A 21,198-nucleotide genomic window follows, 5' to 3' on the forward strand; every position below is an offset into this window, starting at 1 on the left:
CGAATTATTTTAAAGTTATGTTTGAATCAGGTCGGGTTTAGGGTGAAAAATACTCGATATGAAAAAAATTATAATTTTACCTTATATATTTATAATTGAGTAAAATAATATCCCTCTATATATTATTTTCTTTCAATTAAATCCTTATTTTTATTTAATAAAAAATTATTTTTTAATAAATATATTATTTCGGGTTAGGTCAAGTTTGAATTTTATCTCAAAAAATCGAGTCTAGTTACAGGAGTATATTTTTCGGGTCGGATGGAGGATTTAAAATTTTTAGATCGGGTCGGGTGGACTAAAAACCTGACCCATCCCTACCGAGAACCCTAAAACCCACTCACCAAATGTCTCAGCCTGATATCTCCGGATGGTGGCTATTGAAGTAACCATAATTTTTCTAGTACAAATCTACAAAACATTTCATTTTATGCGATGTATCATAAAGAACGTTTGAGACTGCCCAGAGTCGAGCCAACTGCAGTAGTAACGGCCATGTTTGGATGTGTCTTACCAAATTAGTTATGAATAGGCATATCATTCTCTACCGTGAAACCATGAAAACGTTACAAATGAAAGGGAAAAAAATAATTTTAGCAAGTAAAATCTGGGCAAGTAAAAAAAATGAGTATACAATGTTTTTCCAAGCATCCATCGAAACCCAGAAGCAGATCTAGTGGCTGAATTCCCTTGACCACCTGTAATATGAAGAGCTTGATGGAGCTGTATTGTTGAACATCAATCAACAATGATCCTCTTAGTTCTTGCTTCAAGTTCCATGGTCAGCAAGCAATCAAATGTTTTATACATACAGGTGCGTTACGACTTCCGCGAATATCTCCACAAGCAGACTGCCAGAACTGTTATACCAGCAACGGCCGCTAAAATCTGTGTCCCATACAAAAGTCAGTTTTAGTTCTGAGATTAACAACCCAAGATATAATTAATCATCTATTTTTAACCTTTCTCAGAAACATCTAAGAAGTCAAAAAGAAAATGTAAGTTATAATCGTCTCTAGATATAGTCTTCTAATGATATTGTAAATATGGATGAAGTTTATTTAGTTAGGACTCTTTATTTTAGGGCGATTGCACTTAGGATCTATGAAGGTGTTTGGTTACAAAGATTATTAACCAAGTTGGAGGTATGTGATAGCAATTATTTTAAACTTCAAACTGACAACAAGTCAGCTATAAGCATTGCTAAGAATCCAGATCATCACGACAGAACGAAACATGTTGAGATCGACAAACACTTTTTTTCCTACTTCGGCCACGATGGTCCTTCCAGCCTCTTCCGAGGTTGTCCCTGAGGCGGCATTCCTCTATTATTTCCAACCCTACAGCCGATTCCTCTGCTGCCTCCATCACTTTTCATCGATTGAACGGCCATAACTACATTCCTTAGTCTTAATCTATTTGGCTGTACATCACAGGTCGTTGAAAGCAGCACTACCTAAAAAAAAATATGATGATTCCAAATTCTGCCTCCATGCTTCCTGAAGTTGGCGAGAACTGTATGTTGTATCAAACAGCCTCTGAAATTTGGCGTGCGGTGCGCAAAACCTATTCCAACCTTGACAATTCTACTGCGCTGTTCGAGATAGAACGTCAAATCAATGATTTCAAGCAGGACGGTTAGTGTGTTACGACGTAATTCACTCATTTATCTCGCTTGTGGCAGCAGCTTGATCTGTTTGAATCTCACAAGTGGCGTTGTGGTGAGGATTCCAAGCTTTTCAAGCAATTGATTGAGAAACGACAGGTGTTCAAAATTGTCTGGTTTAACGGCGGATCTTGATGAAGTTCGTGGCCGTATTTTGCGCATTGAACCTCTTCCGTCGCTCCGGGAAGTTTTCTCTGAAGTTCATCACGAGGAAAGCAGGCTTGTACTTATGCTTCCTGCACCAGCCATTGCAAACTTGGAGGGCTCGACTTTGATTGTTCGTTCTCCTGGAGAATCTCGCCCTATGAAAGACCGACCTTGGTGTGATCATTATAAAAAGGTTGGTCATGTTCGAGACAAATGCTGGAAACTCTATGGGGGACCGGCGGACTAGCGTTCTTCCAAACAGCTGCATTCTCTTCAGGTCAATCTGTTGTGGCTACTGGTACAGGCAGTCACTCGTTTAGCCCACAGCAAATGGAGGAGCTGAAGTACTTATTTGGCCAGCTAAGTCCTTCACCCAAACCCTACCACGCTTGTACTATGCGAGAAGGTAGTCCCTATTTAGCTCCATCGTCTTCTTCGCCTGATTTTACACTATGGTTTTTTTATTTCGGGGCCAGTGATCATATGACCCAGGATTTAAAATTATTTCAGAATTTTAGTGCAGTTTCTTCTTCTAATGTTCGGACTGTTGATGGTTTGGTTTCGGCTGTTGCAGACAGTGACACTATGGCTAAACTCAAATATTCTATTAAATTTTATTCTCGTCGGAATTTGACTTACAATCTTCTTTTCGTGAGTAAATTGTCTGCTGACTTATGCTGCACTACTCATTTTAATTCCATCGTTTGGGAATTTCAGGATTCGAGCTCAGGGATATTAATTGGCAGTACTAGGCTTTATGATGGTCTTTATCTTTGAAGCCTCTCCTATTTATAACCATGCCAACTCTAGTATTGTGTCTCCTTTTGTTTCGATTTCCCCTTTGCATAACGATGTTTCCGCAGAGATATTTGTGGCATTTTAGGTTAGGTCATCCTAGTTTTTCCTATCTAGCAAAATTGTTCCCTAAACTATTCATTAATAAAAATCCTTTTTTTTTGTTGTGATATTTGTCACCTTGCCAAACAAACCCGCAATACATATCGCCACTCTTCATACCATTCTTCCAAACCTTTTACAATTATACAAAGTGACATTTAGGGTCCCTCTCGTATTAAAAGCTTAAACATGGTATGTTCGTTTATTTCATTAGTTGATGATCATTCCCGTATTACATGGACCTTTCTTATGCACCATAAATCTGAGGCGAGTGATAATTTTAAATGATTTCACAAAATGGTCGAAACTAAATTTCATAGTTCTATTGGGGTTTTTCTGATAATGGTAGTGAATATTTTTCTCACTCAGTGGGGTCTTTCTTTTAGGATAAGGGCATTGTGCATCTGACTTCATGTGTCAATTCCCCCAACAAAATGGAGTTGTTGAGCGTAAAAGTTGTCATTTTCTTGAGGTTACCAGGTCACTTTTTTTTCTACTCACGTTACGCCTTATCTTTGAAGTGAGGCTCTCTTAACAGCTACATATCTTATTAATCGTATGCCCAATAAGGTTCTTCACTTTAAGTGTCCTTGGGAAGTTTTTACTCAGTTTTCCCCCATTTTCAACTTTTAACTTCTAGAATTCTCTTTGAGTTTTTGGTTGCACGGTCTTTGTTCATGACCATTCTGTCTCTAAGTCTAAACTTGATCCTCGAGCGATTTAGTGTGACTTTATTGAGTATTCTTCTCATCAAAAGGGTTATCGTTGCAATTGTCCTTAAACCAAGAAAGTCTTTTTTCTATGGACATTACCTTCGTTGAACTAAGCCTTTTTTCACTAAGTCTGAAATCCAAGGGAGCGTGTGAGATTGTGTATCGAATCTTGTGTCAATACATGAATGATCCTAGAGAAGAACATATTACATATTTTTATACAAATTATGTCTCTAAACTAGGAAACTCTAAGTTAGGAAAGATACTAATCCTAGGAGATGTAATCCCTTGAAACAAGGGATTGAAAAACAGAGAATAATTACAAAATCTCTTAATTAAGGGATTGAACAACTCATTTCTATAATTCCTACAACCTTACATAACCTACACTCCCCCTCAAATTGGTGTATATATGTTGTATATACCCAGTTTGAATGACAACTCATCAAAAGTCATCCGTGGAAGGGCTTTGGTGAAGATATCTGTCAGTTGTTTCTTCATCGGAATGTATTGCAATTTTGTAACTCCATTTTTTGACCTTCTCTTAAATAAAATGTTTGTCTATCTCAATGTGTTTCTTTCTATCATGCTGCACTGGGTTTTTTGCTATACTCATAGCTGATTGACAGTCACTAAAAATCTCAAAATTCTTCTTGTCATCTAGGTCTAGTTCTGTGAGCAGTCTTTTAATCCACATTCCTTCACATATTCCGAGAGTCATTGCTCTAAACTCTGACTCGGCACTACTTCGAGAGACAATGGCTTGTTTCTTACTTCTCCAAGTCACCAAATTACCCCAAACGTAGGTACAGTAGCCACTAACTGACCTTCTATCAGTTAATTTACCTCCCCAGCTTGCATCCGTATAAACCTTCACTGTTTTGCCTTGATTTTTTCTAAATATAAGTCCAGCTACTAGGGAAAACTTCAAGAATCTTAGGATTCTGTTAACAACTTCCAAATGTTCTTCTCGAGGATCACTCATATGTTGGCTGACAATGCTCACTGAGTATGCAATATCAGGCCTGGTCAGTGAAAGGTAGATCAACTTCCCAACTAACCTTTGGTAGGTTTCCTTGTTTACTGGATTTCCATTGAAGTTTCAACTGGTTTGCAGTCGAGCATCCCAGTTCCTGCAAGAAGATCCAAAACATACTTGCGCTGGTTTATGACCAACCCTTCCTCGGACCTTGCAACTTCCATACCCAGGAAATACCTCATACCTAAATCCTTGGTTTCAAACTCCTTTGCAAGATTCATCTTTAGCTTTTCTATTTCTTCTATATCACTACCAATTATAATCATATCATTTACATAGACAATTAGGAGGGTTATCTTACCACTCGGTGCAATTTTTTATGAATAATGTGTGATCCGCTTGGCTTTGTTTGAAACCATTATGTGTCATAGCCTTAGCAAATCGATCAAACCAAGCCATGGGAGACTGTTTTAACTCATATAAAGATTTATTGAGCTTGTACACAGTTTTCTTAGTAACCTTTCCTTCTAATCCGGGGAGACCTCCATGTATACCTCTTCTTCAAGGTTCTCATTCAGAAAAGCATTCTTTATGTCCAGCTGATGCAATTTCCAGTACATGTTAACAGCTATTGATAACAATATTCTGATGGTATTCAATTTTTCAACCGGTGCAAAAGTCTCCTCGTAGTCGATGCCATAGGACTGAGAAAAACCTTTAGCAACCAGCTTTGCCTTTTATCTTTCCACACTCCCATCCGAATGATATTTGACTGTGAATATCCACCTGCATCCAACAGCTCTCTTCCTTTCTGGAAAATCTGTCAAACTCCATGTCTTATTCTTTTGCAACGCTTTTATCTCCTCCCACGACCTTTTTCCATTCAGGAGATTGAAAAGCTTATGTCACATTTCTTGGGATTTTCACACTGTTAATGTTGGCAGTGAAAGCCCTGAAATTAGACTATAATTTCCCATATGCAATATACTTATTTATGGGATGAGCAGTGCATTTTCTTACCCCCTTCCTAATAGCAATAAGAAAATCATCAAAATCAACAGTAGTAGCCTCTTGGGAACCATCATTACCTTCAGTTTCAGCTGCAACAAGATTCGAATCTGGTTCTTGGCAAATGCTAAGTTTATTGATTTCTTCAACATCTTTCCTTCTTCTTGAGTAAACACTGAATTGTTTCGGTTGGGGAGTTATGATTTCAAGGTCATTGTTAGGTACATTTTTGGTAGTGGTGGAAGGTGTTTTGCACGGACTAGAGTGTTGAGATAAGGAGGAAGGTAATTCATCAGAGTTATTTAGGTTATTCCCATCACCCTCACTAGGAATTGGGACAGTGCTAGCCGACTTTGGAGAGACAGTAATGGGTAACGAAATGATAGGCTGTAAAGAAATATTGGTTTGAACATGCTGAAATTCCTTGTAACTCTCCCCTCTGAATTTATGTTCCTGAAAAATAAGGTTGGTTTTCAAAAAATGTGACATCAAAGGAGACACAGGTCTTTTTTATGGAAGGTGAGTAACACTTGTAACCATTCTGACTTGAAGAATAGCCCAAGAACACACACTTTATGGACCTAGGATCTAATTTCCCTCTGTTGTGGAATGAACAAAGGCTGTACACCTAAACACCCAAGGAGAAAGACTTGAGTTTAAATGTTTAAAATGGGGAAAAAGCTGAAACAGAACCTTAGTAGGAATTTTGAAATCTAAAGTCTTACTTGGCATTCTATTGATGAGGTAAGTGGCTGTAAGAAGAGCTTCCCCCAAAGATACTTAGGAGCATTAACAGCAAACATAAGAGACCCAGTAACCTCTAGAAGACGTTTATTTTTCCTTTCTGCTACCCCGTTTTGTTGAGGTGTGTTGATACAAGAAGTAAGGTGAACAATGCCTTTTTCCTTAAAGAAATGCCCAAGAGTTTTATTCAAATATTCACTCTCATTGTCACTCCTTAGAATTTTGATTTTTGTGTCAAATTGGGTTTCAACTTTTTGATAAAAAACTTTTAAAGAGATACTCAACCTCAGACTTTTCTCTCATTAAGAATATCCATGTTGTCTTAGAGTAATCATCTATAAAAGACACAAACCACTTATACCCAGAAATACTTTTGACAGGAGAAGGGCCCCAAATGTCACTATGGATGATGGAAAAATGTGTTGTTGGTTCAAATTTGGTTGCAATATATAGTTTTCTGGTGTGTTTGGCTATTTGACAAATTTCACAGGAAAACAAAGATGGATCTTTATTTATAAATAAGTTTGGTAACATTTTGGAAAGATAGAGGAAGTATATGGATGATTACCTTCAGTAGCAGTATAAGCCACATTGGTAGGTTTGGTTGTCATGCTGCTCAAAATCTGCTGCAGCTCCTCTATCTATTTCTTGCTAAAACTGCTGGAGGAATCATCTTGAGAGGCAATATGGGCCTCCTTTTGAAACCTGGACCTTGTGGGCTGTCGATCGGCTGGTTTTCCGTGCAGCTTCCAACATTGATCTATCATATGGCCTGGTTTCTTACAATGTTCACACCAGAGGCGATTTTTCCTCTGCTGTTTCCTAGAGGTGGAACTGGTGACAAGTGCAGAAGCATATGTTCGCTGAACTGGTGGCACCATCAGAGATCTTCGGCTTTCCTCCCTTCGAATTTCTGAAAAAACTTCTCGGACCAAAAGATGGGGTTTGGTGGCAAGAATCCTTCCTCTTGCTCCATCGAACTCTCCTCTGATTTATCTGCCTGTTGTAGAAGTTGTTGTCTTCCTGGCACTTCCATTCATTCTTTTCATATAAGTCAATTTGCTGCCAATACTTGTTGAGAATTCCGAAGTACTGTGTGACAGTAAGGTCTCCTTGTCTGAGATCTTTAATGTGATTCTCAACCCCAAAGAGCTTCGACGTATTGTCAGCACTGGAATAAGTATCTCGCGCTGCATTCCAAATTTCTGCAACAGTTTGGTACAGCATGAAATTCTCCCCTACTTCAGGAATCATGGAATTTATTAACCATGACATTATCATGGTATTTTCACTTTGCCATGTGCTGTACTTTGGGTCTGTCTCTTCTAGAATCGGCATTGAGTCAGAAAGATAGGCAATTTTCCTTTTTCCTGTGATATATAGTCGTACGGACTGGGACCATGGTAGGTAGTTGTTTCCATTTAGTTTGTAGGAGATTATCGGTGAAAGAGAGGAATCTGAAATCTGAAAATCAGATTGATAGGGGTTGATCTGGGAAGTGATTTCGGATGCTGAGGGATCCAGATTAGCCATGAAAAAAATAGAGTTGAACAGGAATTGATTTAAAGAGAAGCGAAAATCGGATTGATCGTTCTAACCTGATACCATGTAGAAAATAGAGTAAGTTTGTTATTTTATTCTTAATTCATTCAGTAGGACGTATTACATATTTATATACAAATTATGCCTCTAAACTAGGAAACTCTAAGTTAGGAAAGATACTAATCCTAGAAGATGTAATCCCTTGAAACAAGGGATTGAAAAACAGAGAATAATTACAGAAACTCTTAATTTAAGGGATTGAACAGCTCATTTCTATAATTCCTACAACCTTACATAACCTACAGTTTGGTTACAAAGATTATTAACCGAGTTGGAGATATGTGTTAGCAGTTATTTAAAATAACTTCAAATTGACAGCAAGTCGGCTATAAGCATTGCTAAGAATCCAATTCATCATAATAGAATGAAACATGTGGAGATCGACAGACGCTTTATTTCCAAAAAGGTGAATGATGGTATAGTAAAACTAATGTTCCTTCAAAAAATCAACTAGCAGACATTTTGACCAAGGCACTTCCAAAGGTGACTTTTGATAACTCTGTAAAAAGACTATATTTTAGGTCTTTTTACTTAAGTTATTGTTTGTCTAAAAGACATTGTCATCGCATTTTAGTTGCATTTAGGACATTTCATGCATGTGATGGAAAAGTTTTGCCTCGACTAGTTTTTTTTATAAAACTGATGTTGCTGATGAGAAGGGTTGTGTGTTGGTTGTGATGATGCAGGTGATAGAAAATGACCGAGGAAATTATTTGCCAAGACAAATATTGTGCGAGGGCCAAAGGAACTAAAGATGATGATCGTGAGGAATTTTTCGCCACAACAAGTTTTATCTTGCAAATCTGACACAATACGAGATAAAATTGCTAACGTCATGTGGCCAACTGTCCAATGCACCTCACGTGAACCCCTGCTAATGATTTGGGACCACTACCAACTGTCGTATTTTTCACAAAATAGGTATGAACTCAAGGGTAGTTAGGGGAATTTCAAGGGCACTAAACCCTAGAAATTCCACACTATAAATAGCACACTATGCCCACCATTTTAAAGAGCCCACTCTCACCTACCCTAAAAGCTTTGGAAAAGGCGGCTACAACAACTTCTCCACCGTTCCCCTCTCGTCTTTCCTTGGTGTCCTCCATAGTCGGGCTTCGTTGGAGTAACGGCTAGGCCCTTGAGAGAGGCTAGCGAGCTGGAGCAAGCATGGCGATGGTCTGATGTCACAACAACAGCTTTGTTTTTTGGGAGTTTACTTCTCCTTGTTCTTCATTTCTTATTTTTTAAGGGCCTGTACTTAATGAATATTTTTGGATGATTTTAGCCACACTATGAACTGTTTTTTTTTGTGTTAGAGTTGTTTGGATGATACTTTATTTTATGTTTAATGGATTATAAGTATATTTATGTTTTATTGTTGTTTTGTTCACTGTTTTAATCTTATGCCTTAGCACTATAAGAGCTTTTGAGAGATTGTCTGATGCATTGGCATAATATTCCTAGTCTTTGTAAGAGATATTGAGAGATAGTCGTTTTTCTAGGAGTTGATACCTAATATCGAGAGATTTAGGTTAGATCTACGTGAATAAGGGAACTAATCCAGGATGGTGAGGTTCTGATCCGCCATAGAGATAAGGAGAGTGTTTCAAGCAACTAAAAGGGATAATACTTAATCGATAGGCCAGGGTCATCGTTTATGCTGAGAGGTATTGTCGTGTCAATAGTTGTATCAAGTTCCTCACTAGAGATAGGAACACTTTAGTAAATATTGTCGGGCAGATAGGCACAACATTCTTGGTTCATCTTAGGCATAGAATAATTTCTAGCCATAGCAAATCCAACCCAAGTGCTCCGTTAGAAGTCTGATTGTGTGAGGTTGTTAGTCTATATTCAGAACTCGAACGTTTTTTGCCTTAACAACTTTTATTTACTTACTCTTGCAATTAATTTTTGCTTTAGATATTTTTTACATGTTTACTCTTGCATAATTTTCTTGTCACAACAAAAATTATCTACTCACTTCACTTCACACATTTCTTGCCTCAACAAAATTTTCCATCTGTTCATACCATCTGCCATAGCACATTTCTCATTTGTTTAAATATTAGATTTAAACGCTTAGGATTAGTTAGTGACGCCTATTCCTAACTGTAGCAATCTTTAAAGATTCCCCCAATCCCTGTGCAGACGATACTCACTCACTATTGTATTACTTCATCGATTCTGTATACTTGCATAGATTTGCGTGTCATATCACACACATTTATACGCGATCAACTTTCAATGACGTCACATCCAAGCTGGGTCTTTATAATATTTGTTGGTTATAGATTCTATCAATTAGAGATCTCTAAATAGTAGGATGTTAGTTTTAGTTTTTAATTTTGAAATTTGAAATAATTTGTTAGAGTTATCTGTTGCAAAGACCTATAAGTAAGAATAGTCTTTACTTTGTAAAAGTAGTGAAAGAGTAAAATTCAAAAATCAGTTTAGTTTCTGTAAAACTCGCATGGTATTAGTCTAGGATTACCATTTTTATTTCTCTCCGATGGCTCCATCCTCTTCCTCGGAAATTAATTCTGGTAGCGACAGTAATCATAGCAACGATGTCCTTGTTGATTCTTCTGCCACTTCCAGAAAAAAAAATTGGTAAGCTGTGGTGTGATCATTGTTGTCAGGTGGGCCATCAAAAGGAAAATTGTTGGAAACTACATGGTTAACCTACTTATTGGAAACCCCAACGCCAATGGCCCCAACAGACTCTTTCCGCCAATGTTGCGCAATCAGACTCATCTCTCAATTTCAATTAACAGCAACTTGAAGAGTTAAACCATCTGATTTAACGAAATTTGTCTTGTGTTGACCAAACTCTTGCGACCATGAATTCATCTGGTAGTGCTTTCTTCCTAACCAATACTTCTCCGTTCTCTTGGATTGTGGACTCGGGTGCTACTAACCATATGACACGAAATCGAAAATTGTTCATTGATTTCATGCAGCCTATGGTTCAACGATTTGTTAAGACTGCTGATGGCTCTTTAATGGCTGTGGAAGGCATTAGCACAGTGATCATGACTAAGAATAATGTGCACTGATTTGAACTGCCTCACTAATTTCAGTTCTCATGGCTGTGATTTTCAGGAAATGGACTCGGAGAGGGTGATTGACAGTGCTGAACTGTGTAGTGGTCTATACTTTCTTGAAGGTTGTTCTTATCCTCAACGGCAAGCTCGATCAGACTGTGCTTCCACTTCTTCTGTTTGTTTCTCTTCCACTTTACAATCTTTAAATTCGAATATGGCATTTTCACCTTGGTCACCTACCCAAACTTTCATTTCACGCAAAAGTTGTTCCCTTATTTATCAATAAAAAAATAGCTTCTTTTACTTGTGATATCTGTCAACTTGCAAAACATAAAAGGTCATCTTTTCCATCTTCAATCTATCAACCGTACCAACCTTTCTCACTTATTCATACTGATATTTGGGGTCCTTCTCTTGTTCCTAATGTAACAAGGGCTAAATGGTTTGTGTCGTTTATTGATGATCACACTCGAACAACTTGGACGTATTTAATGAAAACCAAATATGAAACTGAGAGTATTTCTTAAACCTTTTATCATATGGTTTGAACCCAATTTGATAGCCACATCAAAATCCTCAAGAGAGACAATGGCAGTGAGTTTTTTTTACCAACACTTTGGGTTCCTTTCATAAAAAAAGCATTATTCATATTAGCTTGTGTTGATACTCCCCAACAAAATGGGGTGGCAGAGAGGAAAAACAGGAACCTTCTGGAGGTAACTTGTTCTTTGTTGTTTTCAGCCAATGTACCTAAATTATTTTGGGGCGAGGCCTTACTTTTTGCCACCTACCTCAAACAGCTTACCTAACCGTATTTTGATATTTCAAACATCGAAAGAGATGTTACATTTTTTAAACCAGCTTACCATAACCACCAATTGAATCATACCCCTACCCAAAACTGCTCCTTCTTAGGCTAAAGCAAGAGAACTCAATGTCTATATGAAGAGGAAGAAATGACCTACTACACAATTTAGGACCGCTCATGAGCTTGATCCGGTTCCAAATTCCTTGAATGGTGATGAAGGTATGACAACTTTGAATGATACAACTATTGCTCCTTTAATTGATTATTCTGACCTACCTATTGCTCAAAGGAAAGGTGTCAAGAGTTGTACTCAGCACCCAATTCAGAAGTATATGGCATATAAGAGGCCTATGCCTGCATTCAAGGCCTTTACAGCCAAGGCTGATACCTGCTCCATTCCTAAAACTGTTGATAAGGCCTTAAAGGATACTAGGTGGAGGAAGGCTGTTGAAGAAGAGATTAAGGTATTGGAGGTAAACAAAAACTTGAATTATGACTGGTTTACCTTCCGGAAAAAAAGTTATAAGTTGCAAGTGGCTATTTACAATTAAATATAATGTGGATGGAAGCATTGAACGATTCAAGGCTAGGTTGGTGGCAAGAGGGTTCACTCAGTCTTACAGGATTGATTATCAAGAAACTTTTGCACCAGTTGCAAAACTCAACACCATTCACATATTATTATCTCTTGTTGCAAATTTAGATTGGCCACTTCATTAGCTCGATGTTAAAAATGCTTTCCTCAATGGTACTTTGGAGGAGGAAGTGTATATGCATAAACTACCTGGCTTATATTCGACTTCTAATGCATGGCAAGTTTGCAAACTGCTAAAGTCTTTATATGGCCTTAAGCAGTCACCACGTGCTTGGTTCGAGAGGTTTACCAAAGTTTTTTTTATACTTCGGCTATCTTCAGTACCAGGCTGATCATACTCGGTTAAAACAATTTCCGATTTCCGAAAACAAGAAGGCTATTCTAATAGTCTATTTTGATGATATAATCGTCATTGGTGATGATTCTTCTGAAATTTTGAGGTTGAAGAATTTCTTGGCAAAGGAATTTGAAACTAAGGACCTTGGTTCTATAAGGTATTTCCTGGGTATGGAAGTGGCTAGAACAAGTAGTGGTATAGTGATAAATCAAAGGAAGTATGTTTTGCATTTGTTATCTGAAACTGGTACGATGGCCTGCAAGCCTACTGAGACACCCATGGAGTACAACCTAAAGTTCAAAATTGATGGTGGTGATCCTCTAGTTGACAAGGGACACTATCAGCGATTAGTAGGTAAGCTCATTTTAAAAGGTCATTGCTTTCTCGGTGAGCATCGTAAGCCAATTTATGAGTGCCCTAAGGAGGAACATCTAGAGCCAGTAATCAGAATCTTAAGATACTAATGACACCTAGTCATGGAATATTTTTTGCGAAAACCTCGAGCAGAAAGGTTGAAGTCTTTACAGAAGCAAGCTAGGCTGGTAAACTTACATCCAGGAGGTCAATAACTGGGTATTGTGCTCATGTTTGGGGCAATTTAGTGACATATAGGAGTAAAAAACATAATGTGGTCTCAAGGAACAATGCAAAAGTTAAGTTTCGAGCCTTGGCACAAGGGCTTTGTGAAGGAATTTGGATACAATGATTGTTAGCAGAATTGAGGTTGAATCATGGCACCAGTTTTGACCTCAATTGTGATAATCATTCAACAATCAGTATTGCAAAGGATCTGGCGCATCATGATAGGGCGAAGCATGTATAGATAGATCGTCATTTCATTTCATTTCAGAGAAGATTACAAATGGGACTGTTAAACTTAACTACGTATCTGCTCACCAACAACTAGTTGATATACTCACAAGGCGCTTCTAAGAACCACCTTTGATGAGCTTACATCCAAGCTAGGGCTCTACAATGTATACTCCCCAGCTTGACGGGGAGTGTTGGTTATAGATTCTATCGGTTAGAGATCCCTAAATAGTAGGTTGTTAGTTTTAGTTTTTAAATTTTAAATTTTAAATAATTTGTTAAGAGTTATCTGTTGCAGAGACCTATAATAGTCTTTACTTTGTAAAAATAGTGAAAGAGAATAAAATTCAAAAATCAGTTTAGTTTCTCTAAAACTCACAATATTTACTCCCCATCTTGAGGGGGAGTGTAAGTTATAACCATCTCTAGATATAGTCATCTAATGATATTGTAAATATTAGTATTTGAGTTCATCTCTAACTCTAACCTTATTTGTAAATAAGGATAAAGTTTATTTAGTTAGGACTCTTTCGATCAACTAGAACTCTAACACCTTTTGTATAAAACTCCCTGTACAGCTTCTATTGAAAACATACGGTGAATAAAGTTTTTATTCTCACCAGCAAACACTTAATTCTACAGAAAAGCTTGGACCAAAGTGCTACAGAAATCCAAATAATGACATTGTATTTGAATATATATTTCAAAAACACAAGGAAATGAGAAGATAACTGACCTTTGCATCTCTACCATAATCATTTCGCTGGAAAAGCGATCTCAGAAACTTAAACCGAGAAGCTTGTGGCATAAGAATCACAATAGTGTACTGGTTTTTGCAAGGGTAAGGCAATATCCTTTGCAGTGCTGGCTGGGCAGTTGAAGGTGTCAGAGACTCTCTAATCCTGGATCTTCCTTCATCTTGAACCTGCAGTGGAAAAAGAATCAAAATGAGTAAATACTTGTTCTACTCTATTCAAGAGAAAGAAAAGATGGCTGGGATGGAAGGGTGGGGGAGATGTGCCTAAGCGTGTTGTTAGATTTTGAGGGCTGAAGTTTTGAAGCCGGCTTATCCTTAAGCTATGATGGTTCTTTTAAGCAGATGGCTGTATAGTTCACGGGGGTTATTTGTTTCTCAGGGTTTTCCAGTTACTCTCTCCCAGGATGCTCCTTGAATTTGTACGCATTGGCTAAGGTGTACTCTTTTTCTTCCATTTAGGCCTAGGGAGGCTTTTTAACGAGGTCCCTGCTAATGCTTTATTTTTGTTTTGAATCGAATAAAACTCCTTACTTATCAAAAAAAAAAAAGAGAGAGAAAAGAAGATCGATAACTAAATGCTTGAGCTTCAGCATCTACAAATCCAATAGCTAACAGTCATCCACACATAACATATAATGTTCTCCCAAAGCACTTTTTAACTAACTTTATGGCCAAAACCATTAACTGGGTGTACATAGTTACTTGCGGATAAACTTGTCCCTTAGATTAGATGAAAAATTAAAGGCATAAAACTAAGGTAACAGACAGGCGAACCACCTTGAAGGAAGTTCCGACATCACCAGAGTAGACCCTTGATTGGTAGCTTCTCAAAATTCTCTCCAGCCAGTAATAATTTTCCTGACAATGTGATGGAAACTAACATTCAGAACTCAGTAATGCTGTATTTTTAATTATTCATAAATCTTTATATACAGCAAATGCCAAGCAGTTAGGTCAAGCACTTAAGATGGAAAAGGAGATGTAAGCTACCATCCTAGAAACTGCAAAGACTAGCACAAAAAATTTATAAAACAGCTCATAAAAAGTTCAACCTGCAGTCCGTTTTCATGGGCTCTCTGCTCAATTTCAAGTACGGTTGCAACATCCTGATCTGTAGGCCCTTCTTCTTGAAGGCGTACTACTTCCTCCAAAGCAAGATCAACCTGTTCCACGACTGAATTTATGAGATCACTGCTACTAAGTCATTACAACCAGGGAAAGTTAGAAATGGAGATACATACCAACTTTGAGGAAATTTCTGGATCACAAGAAAAGTTAATACTCATATCTCCACGAACATCACCACTTCTAGAAGGCTTATTGCCGCCAAGGAACACAGAAACACATGCAGAGTAGATCTGGTACATAAAGAGCAATAAAAAAACATTGGTAGAAGAATAATTAAACAGATAAATGTAAATTTCAGGAGAAGTGCATACCTGCCCATACTTAAAACGAAGAACCTGCAAGATTTTTGTTTCAATAAGTTTGCTCAAGAAACCGACACAGTGAATCTCTTCTACCTGGCATTTTAGTTTCCAACAGCAAGGTGCACAAAATTAAAGAAAATATCAGTGAAGATTCTCATTTATTCCTTTACCAGATAACATGGACCTGTAAGAGGAAAAAAGAAAGGGAAAAAACCTCACACACCATTGTTCCATTCTTCAACACCACAGGAAAGCATAGCTGGACTGAACATTGTGCTTCTACCATAGGACTGCGTACCACCTCTCTACAATGACAACAATGCATTAGAAAGACTTGTTGAATGCCAATAGAAATTATATATTAGCCTATACCAAAAGTCAGTCAGTATGCACACTCATGAATACAAAATTGTATGTACAAGTGTTACAGGGTGCTAAAATTTGATGTCAATGACAATCTATTGACACCGTAACTGACTCCACCTAAAGCTTCTTATACAAACATCTTGAAATTGTCTATCACCACCACCAAATACAGAAGTACCTACCTAATTATGGTTGTGGGAAATTTAAATGGTAATCCTTTGAGATCATCACGGTTGTAATGGAATATGGCTTCAGGAGACTTTGGTATTCCACCCTGTGCATATAATCGAACCTTTGTTAGCATAAGAAATGATGAATATAGACCAACGTACCTTAAAAGATTCCCAACCTACCAAATATTGCAAAATAAGAGGAACTGCAATTGAGGGATCAATATTCCCAGTTACCACAACTGTAAACGTCGATGGGTCCTTAAAACAGCTGTTGAAATATTCACATGCTTTTACTGGATCAACTTTCCTAAGGTCACTTATTCTAATAGGCTGCAAAGGAAGAAACAAAAAGAATGTCAAAAGGCACAGATTCCAGAAAAAAAGTCAATGATATATAAAGTATGATATCATGCATACCCGGAAGAAGTAAGAGTTCCCATAGTTGAGCTCTTTCACCCGATTTGCAAATGCAGTGTAAGGATCCCTCTCTTGAGCACGGACAGTTTCTTCTGCCATTTGCATCACTATTTTGACTTCTTCTTCCCCAGGAATTACATTCGTTTTAAATAGTTGATAGACAAGCTGCGAGAACAGTTAAATAGTTTGCCTTTACAATAAAGTCAGAAAAGATAAGCAAAGGTATAATATTAGCACATTTAATTTTGGTAAATCAGAGCAGAGTTGTTTTCTTCCTGAAAGAATGCTAATCCTTTGTAGAAAAATAAAACTGCAAGTTGAGTAGGATTAATTTAGAAAAATAAGCACACTGATAATACCCAATATGTTTACATTATCCAGTGAAACAAACCTGCAAGGCAGTTTCCAAGTCCGAAGGTGAACAATCACCGGAGAAGGTTCTCATATAGGCCCCAAGCTTTGTACCAACTTCTACTCTCTTTCCAGCAAGCATCTCCATCAGCACTGATGGTCTATGACCAAATACACCAATTTCTCCGGCAATGGTTGATCCCATTGAACATGAAAAATACTCACTTTCAGGAAGTTCCGATAACCCCCCGTATGAGAACCCTGTAAAAAGAACCTGTTGAAATGGTACATAAGAACATGTACTGCTTCTCTAGAAAGAATAAGATGCCTTGAAAACAATTAAAAGAGACATAAAGCTGTCTTAGGGCTAAATTTCTAGAGTTAAGATTCAAATGTTGCCTCAGGCAGGAAACTGAACACCAATAAAGATGCCTCAATGATCAAAGGAATTATACCTGGTCATCAAAAAAGTCTGTACACTTATAGCAAACCCGCATGCCATTTGATAGAGTCAATTCAGTAGCTCCAATATTTGAGTACTCTTTCTGCTCTACAACGTACCTGAAGTGAATTATTTGATTGAACTTAGTCTAAGTAACCAAAGCAGATAGTCAATCTTTCATGAAAGAGAGAATTTAAAACGATTTAAAAGAAATCATCCAAAGAGGGAAAGTTGAGGTATGATATCAAGTTTTGTTATTCCTAATTCCTAACAACATGCATTACATTTATGATCGACAGAAAATTAAGTTAAAAGGAAGGGCACAAGTAAATATTTATCGAGGTAAAATACTTGCAAATACAGAATACAAGGACATTTAAAAGTAGAAAGCCAACTTTACCCTGGAGCCGGTTTTATATTGATGATTTCTTCCGGAATGTAGTCTTCATCCCATGGGGTAATGCTCCCTTCGTTTTCAAGATTATTGATCTTGGACACCATATTTTTAAGGTCATCAACCGTAGCAGAAGCTTGGGGTTCAATTGTCTTCAGGACACAGCTGCATGATGTTTGTAATTTCTCTGAATATTTGGACACCTCTGATGCAGATATACCTATGTATGCACAATCATAATCAGTGCAAATACATGACATTGAACCTTGTTCATTTCTATATAACAAGAGAAAATTGTTTACTCACACGGCAAAATAGAATTTTGGAGTTGAGCTTCATACTCGATGCCAATAACAGGTTCATTGTGGATAAAGTGCTGCCATATGAAAATGAAGAAGATAACGGATCTTTCTAAATGCACAAACCTCAAGTTAGATAAATAGGAAAGATTGTAGCCACTCTAATAACATACCTGAATATATTCATCTCGTAAGCTAGTTGATTGCATTTGATCACGCTCCAAATAGGCAGATTCAATCTCCGACATCAATAAAGCTCGGACAACTGACACTTCACGTTCTGAAAACCCATGACGCCGCACCCTTGCAACCTGAAGAACAGTGCATGCGCAAGATGATATGAATGAGAAAGAGGAAGAAGGAATATATACAAGTCCAGAGATAAGAAATGGATAGCAAACCTCGAGTAGCATTGATTCTAGGGCCTGTAAAGTCCCTTTTTCCTTACAAGTCGAGCTCATAATATAAGCTTTTAAGGGGAGAACAAGAGCATCAGAGGCAGCAGAGCATGAGAAATATGGTGGATCCTTTCTACGAGAGATTTTAAAGAACCTTTGATTCAGAGCATGTAGAAACATGGACTCTACAAGCATGTCCCTGTAGTCTTTAACTGTCTTCAGCTCATCCGCTGGCATCTTATAGCTAATCATCACTGCAGACTTTTACGTAAATGAAAAGAAAGCAGAATTATTAATTGTCAGATTTCCTCCAAAGCCATATGCTAGAATATGTTCAAGACTTGAAGTGTACTAACCCCGGCAGCTTCGGACTCCACAAAACACGAAAAACGTGGCTCCTCATGAGAAGGAACTAAAAATAATGGTATGTTTGGAGGTTCAGATGCAGAGATTTTCTCCTCAAAATGAGTCCTTATCAACTCAACAACACTCTAGAAGAGACAGAGAAACAATAAGAAATTGTTAAGAAATCTTGACTGATAAACAGACTTACGTTGTAACTCAGAATAGAGCTGCCATTCTAACAAATACTAACCTTTGTATCAGGAAAATCTCCAACAGCAATTACTGCCATATTTTGCAGATGGTACCATTTTTTATAAAACTGCTTCACTGTTTCAGAAGACACTGTTCGAATTACTCTTTCCAATCCAATTGGTAGGCGCTCAGCGTACTGCAATCAACCCAGGTTTAGATGTAAAATGTACTCCAAATAAAATTAGGATCAACTAGTTAGAATGTCAACCAAAATGTACTGATGAAATCACTCTTACAACTTTAAACTGCTAGCTTAATTTCAAGTCTGAACAATAAGCAAAATGAAATGACTTCATTAAAGACAATAAATGGAACAAAATTCTTATCCCCATCACTTGCCGATACAACATTCTCCATTCTAAAAATTAATACAGAAGTAGAGTTAAAGATTTGATAAATAAATAGATCCAGCAATTGCTATGAGTAGGCTAAAGATCTCGTCGGTAAAGGCCTTACAAATCAATTAATTCAATAACTAATGTTTACAGAGTACAAAAATGACTGAATAGTAATACCTTGGAACCTTCCATCATTAGAGCCCAATGGGCGTCTTGCATCCTTCCACTAGCATTTCTGTTTCCTCTATACTCCTCCATAACAGCCCCTCTTTCTTTTTCCAGATCGTCTTTCGAAGCTCGAATCTGCACAAGATGCTCGAAGGTAAAACAAGTAAGCAACCTCAAGGGGAAAAACAAAAACGAAGATGGCCATATGAAAAATAAACAAGGAAAAGAAAAGAAAATATAAAGATAAAGATAAGGGATAATACCTCTGAACTGAATTCTGCCAATACCGAGATTGCCTGAGACAACAGCTCAGGTTTATCAATTGGAACAAACAACTCATATACCGTCTCATCAGCAGAAGTGACGGCATTCTGACAAGCACCGAATTCGGCTCCAATACTTTCAAGAAACTTCACAATATCATGATTTGTGTATTTTTTGGTGGCACTAAAAGAAAGATGCTCAACTATGTGAGCAACTCCACGCTCATTTTCCTCTTCCAAAATTGAGCTGCCAAGAACGCCATTAAAATAAGCATACGCCATTAAAATAAGCATACTAGACAATTACCTATAAAGATTTTCTACAGCACTTTAAAAAAATCCCTAAACAAGAAGCTAGGTCGTGTTAGGTCTTTGATAAGTCAATCAATTTTGTTTCAATTAAAAAACAAAGAACGAAAGAGAGCAAAAGGCGGAAGAGGGACTACTAACCCAACTTTGACGGCCAGAGCGAGAGCGGCTCTCAGGCGGGGCTTAGGATTAGAACGAACATAGTAAGTGAGACCATTGTTGAGTGTGCCGTAGTCCACACCGAAGGGTCGGTGTTCGAACTCTTGATCTAAGTCCACGTTTACCAGCTTCAAGGACCTGAAGCGGTGCTTCTTCGCGATCTGCGGATTCTCGATTGGGAGCAAATCCATCTCTCTGGACGGGGGAATTGGAGAAGGAAATGTTTGATGTTCCGTATTCTGTAATTTTCTTTGTTTATCTATTTATTTATACCGACTTTGCTAACGGCAATCTGTTTTAGTAGTTGCAAAATTTGAAATCTTGATCTCGGAAATTTTGTTCATTTTCAAGATGGGGCTGGGCTTGCAACTGAATCGTACTTTCTATCCTATTTACTTCTCTTTTTCTTTGGAAAAAATAAACTAGAGGTTATTGAATTATACTAAAATAATTATTTCGACTATTAAATTTTTAAATATTATAAATTTATTAAATTTATCGATATTATATAAAATCATTCATATGATATTATAATAAATTTAAAATTTTGATAAAACTAATAATTATTTTATAATAATTTAATAAATTTAAGGATTAAGTTTGTATGAAATCTCTATTTTTTAGAAAAATTAAGTCCCTTAAGATTTTCACCTAACTAAAAATTTATACTTTGAAACTACATCAATTCGTCCATTTGATCCATATTGACAGTTAAATCAAATATTACTTGGACCATGTAATATTATATGTCACATCACAGTGTTGTTAAGGGTAGGATTGTAAACAAGTCGAGCCGAACTCGAATAGTATTGAACTCGACTTGATTAAAAAAGTGTAAAACTGAGTTTGATTTAGTTTGAAAATTTACGAGTTTGAAATTATCAAGTTCAGTTTGAACTTGAATTACAAAATTGAAAATCGTCTCGACTCGAAAACTTATGAGTTTAAAATTTTTAAACTTGAACCGAAATTAAAAAATTGAAGTTC

General features: G+C 37.2%; 1 protein-coding gene across 2 annotated transcripts; it reads right to left on the bottom strand.

Annotated features, from left to right (window-relative positions):
• Window positions 1-774: 774 nt before the first annotated feature.
• Window positions 775-20,522, bottom strand: LOC120207342 (zinc protease PQQL-like). Of its 2 annotated transcripts, none has more exons than XM_039206819.1 (21): window positions 20,194-20,522; window positions 19,744-19,990; window positions 19,490-19,615; window positions 18,973-19,110; window positions 18,734-18,868; window positions 18,381-18,638; window positions 18,153-18,290; window positions 17,987-18,056; window positions 17,687-17,900; window positions 17,323-17,405; window positions 16,885-17,003; window positions 16,494-16,658; window positions 16,257-16,406; window positions 16,086-16,177; window positions 15,761-15,842; window positions 15,547-15,630; window positions 15,349-15,465; window positions 15,160-15,270; window positions 14,885-14,965; window positions 14,087-14,275; window positions 775-888 (listed from the first exon to the last, which is right to left on the bottom strand). In XM_039206819.1, exons 1-21 carry the CDS (start codon window positions 20,400-20,402, stop codon window positions 820-822), a joined length of 2,877 nt encoding a protein of 958 aa, XP_039062750.1. In that variant the 5' UTR covers window positions 20,403-20,522; the 3' UTR covers window positions 775-819. The 2 variants fall into 2 exon arrangements, with proteins under 2 accessions (XP_039062750.1, XP_039062749.1); XM_039206818.1 differs by having other exon boundaries at window positions 16,885-17,118; window positions 17,300-17,405; window positions 20,194-20,402.
• Window positions 20,523-21,198: the final 676 nt, after the last annotated feature.

Source organism: Hibiscus syriacus, unplaced genomic scaffold (genome assembly GCF_006381635.1).
Source record: "Hibiscus syriacus cultivar Baekdansim isolate YM2019G1 unplaced genomic scaffold, ASM638163v2 tig00014445_pilon, whole genome shotgun sequence".
Classification (NCBI taxonomy): Eukaryota; Viridiplantae; Streptophyta; class Magnoliopsida; order Malvales; family Malvaceae; genus Hibiscus; species Hibiscus syriacus.

Excerpts from the sequence above, each read along its gene's own strand:
- LOC120207342 (XM_039206818.1), bottom strand. The coding sequence starts at position 20,402 with ATGGATTTGCTCCCAATCGAGAATCCGCAGATCGCGAAGAAGCACCGC. Across the intron at positions 18,869-18,972 it reads GAGATTTTCCTGATACAAAG|AGTGTTGTTGAGTTGATAAG; the intron begins GTTAGTATTTGT and ends TGTCTCTTCTAG. Across the intron at positions 17,406-17,686 it reads AATATAAAACCGGCTCCAGG|GTACGTTGTAGAGCAGAAAG; the intron begins GTAAAGTTGGCT and ends AATTCACTTCAG.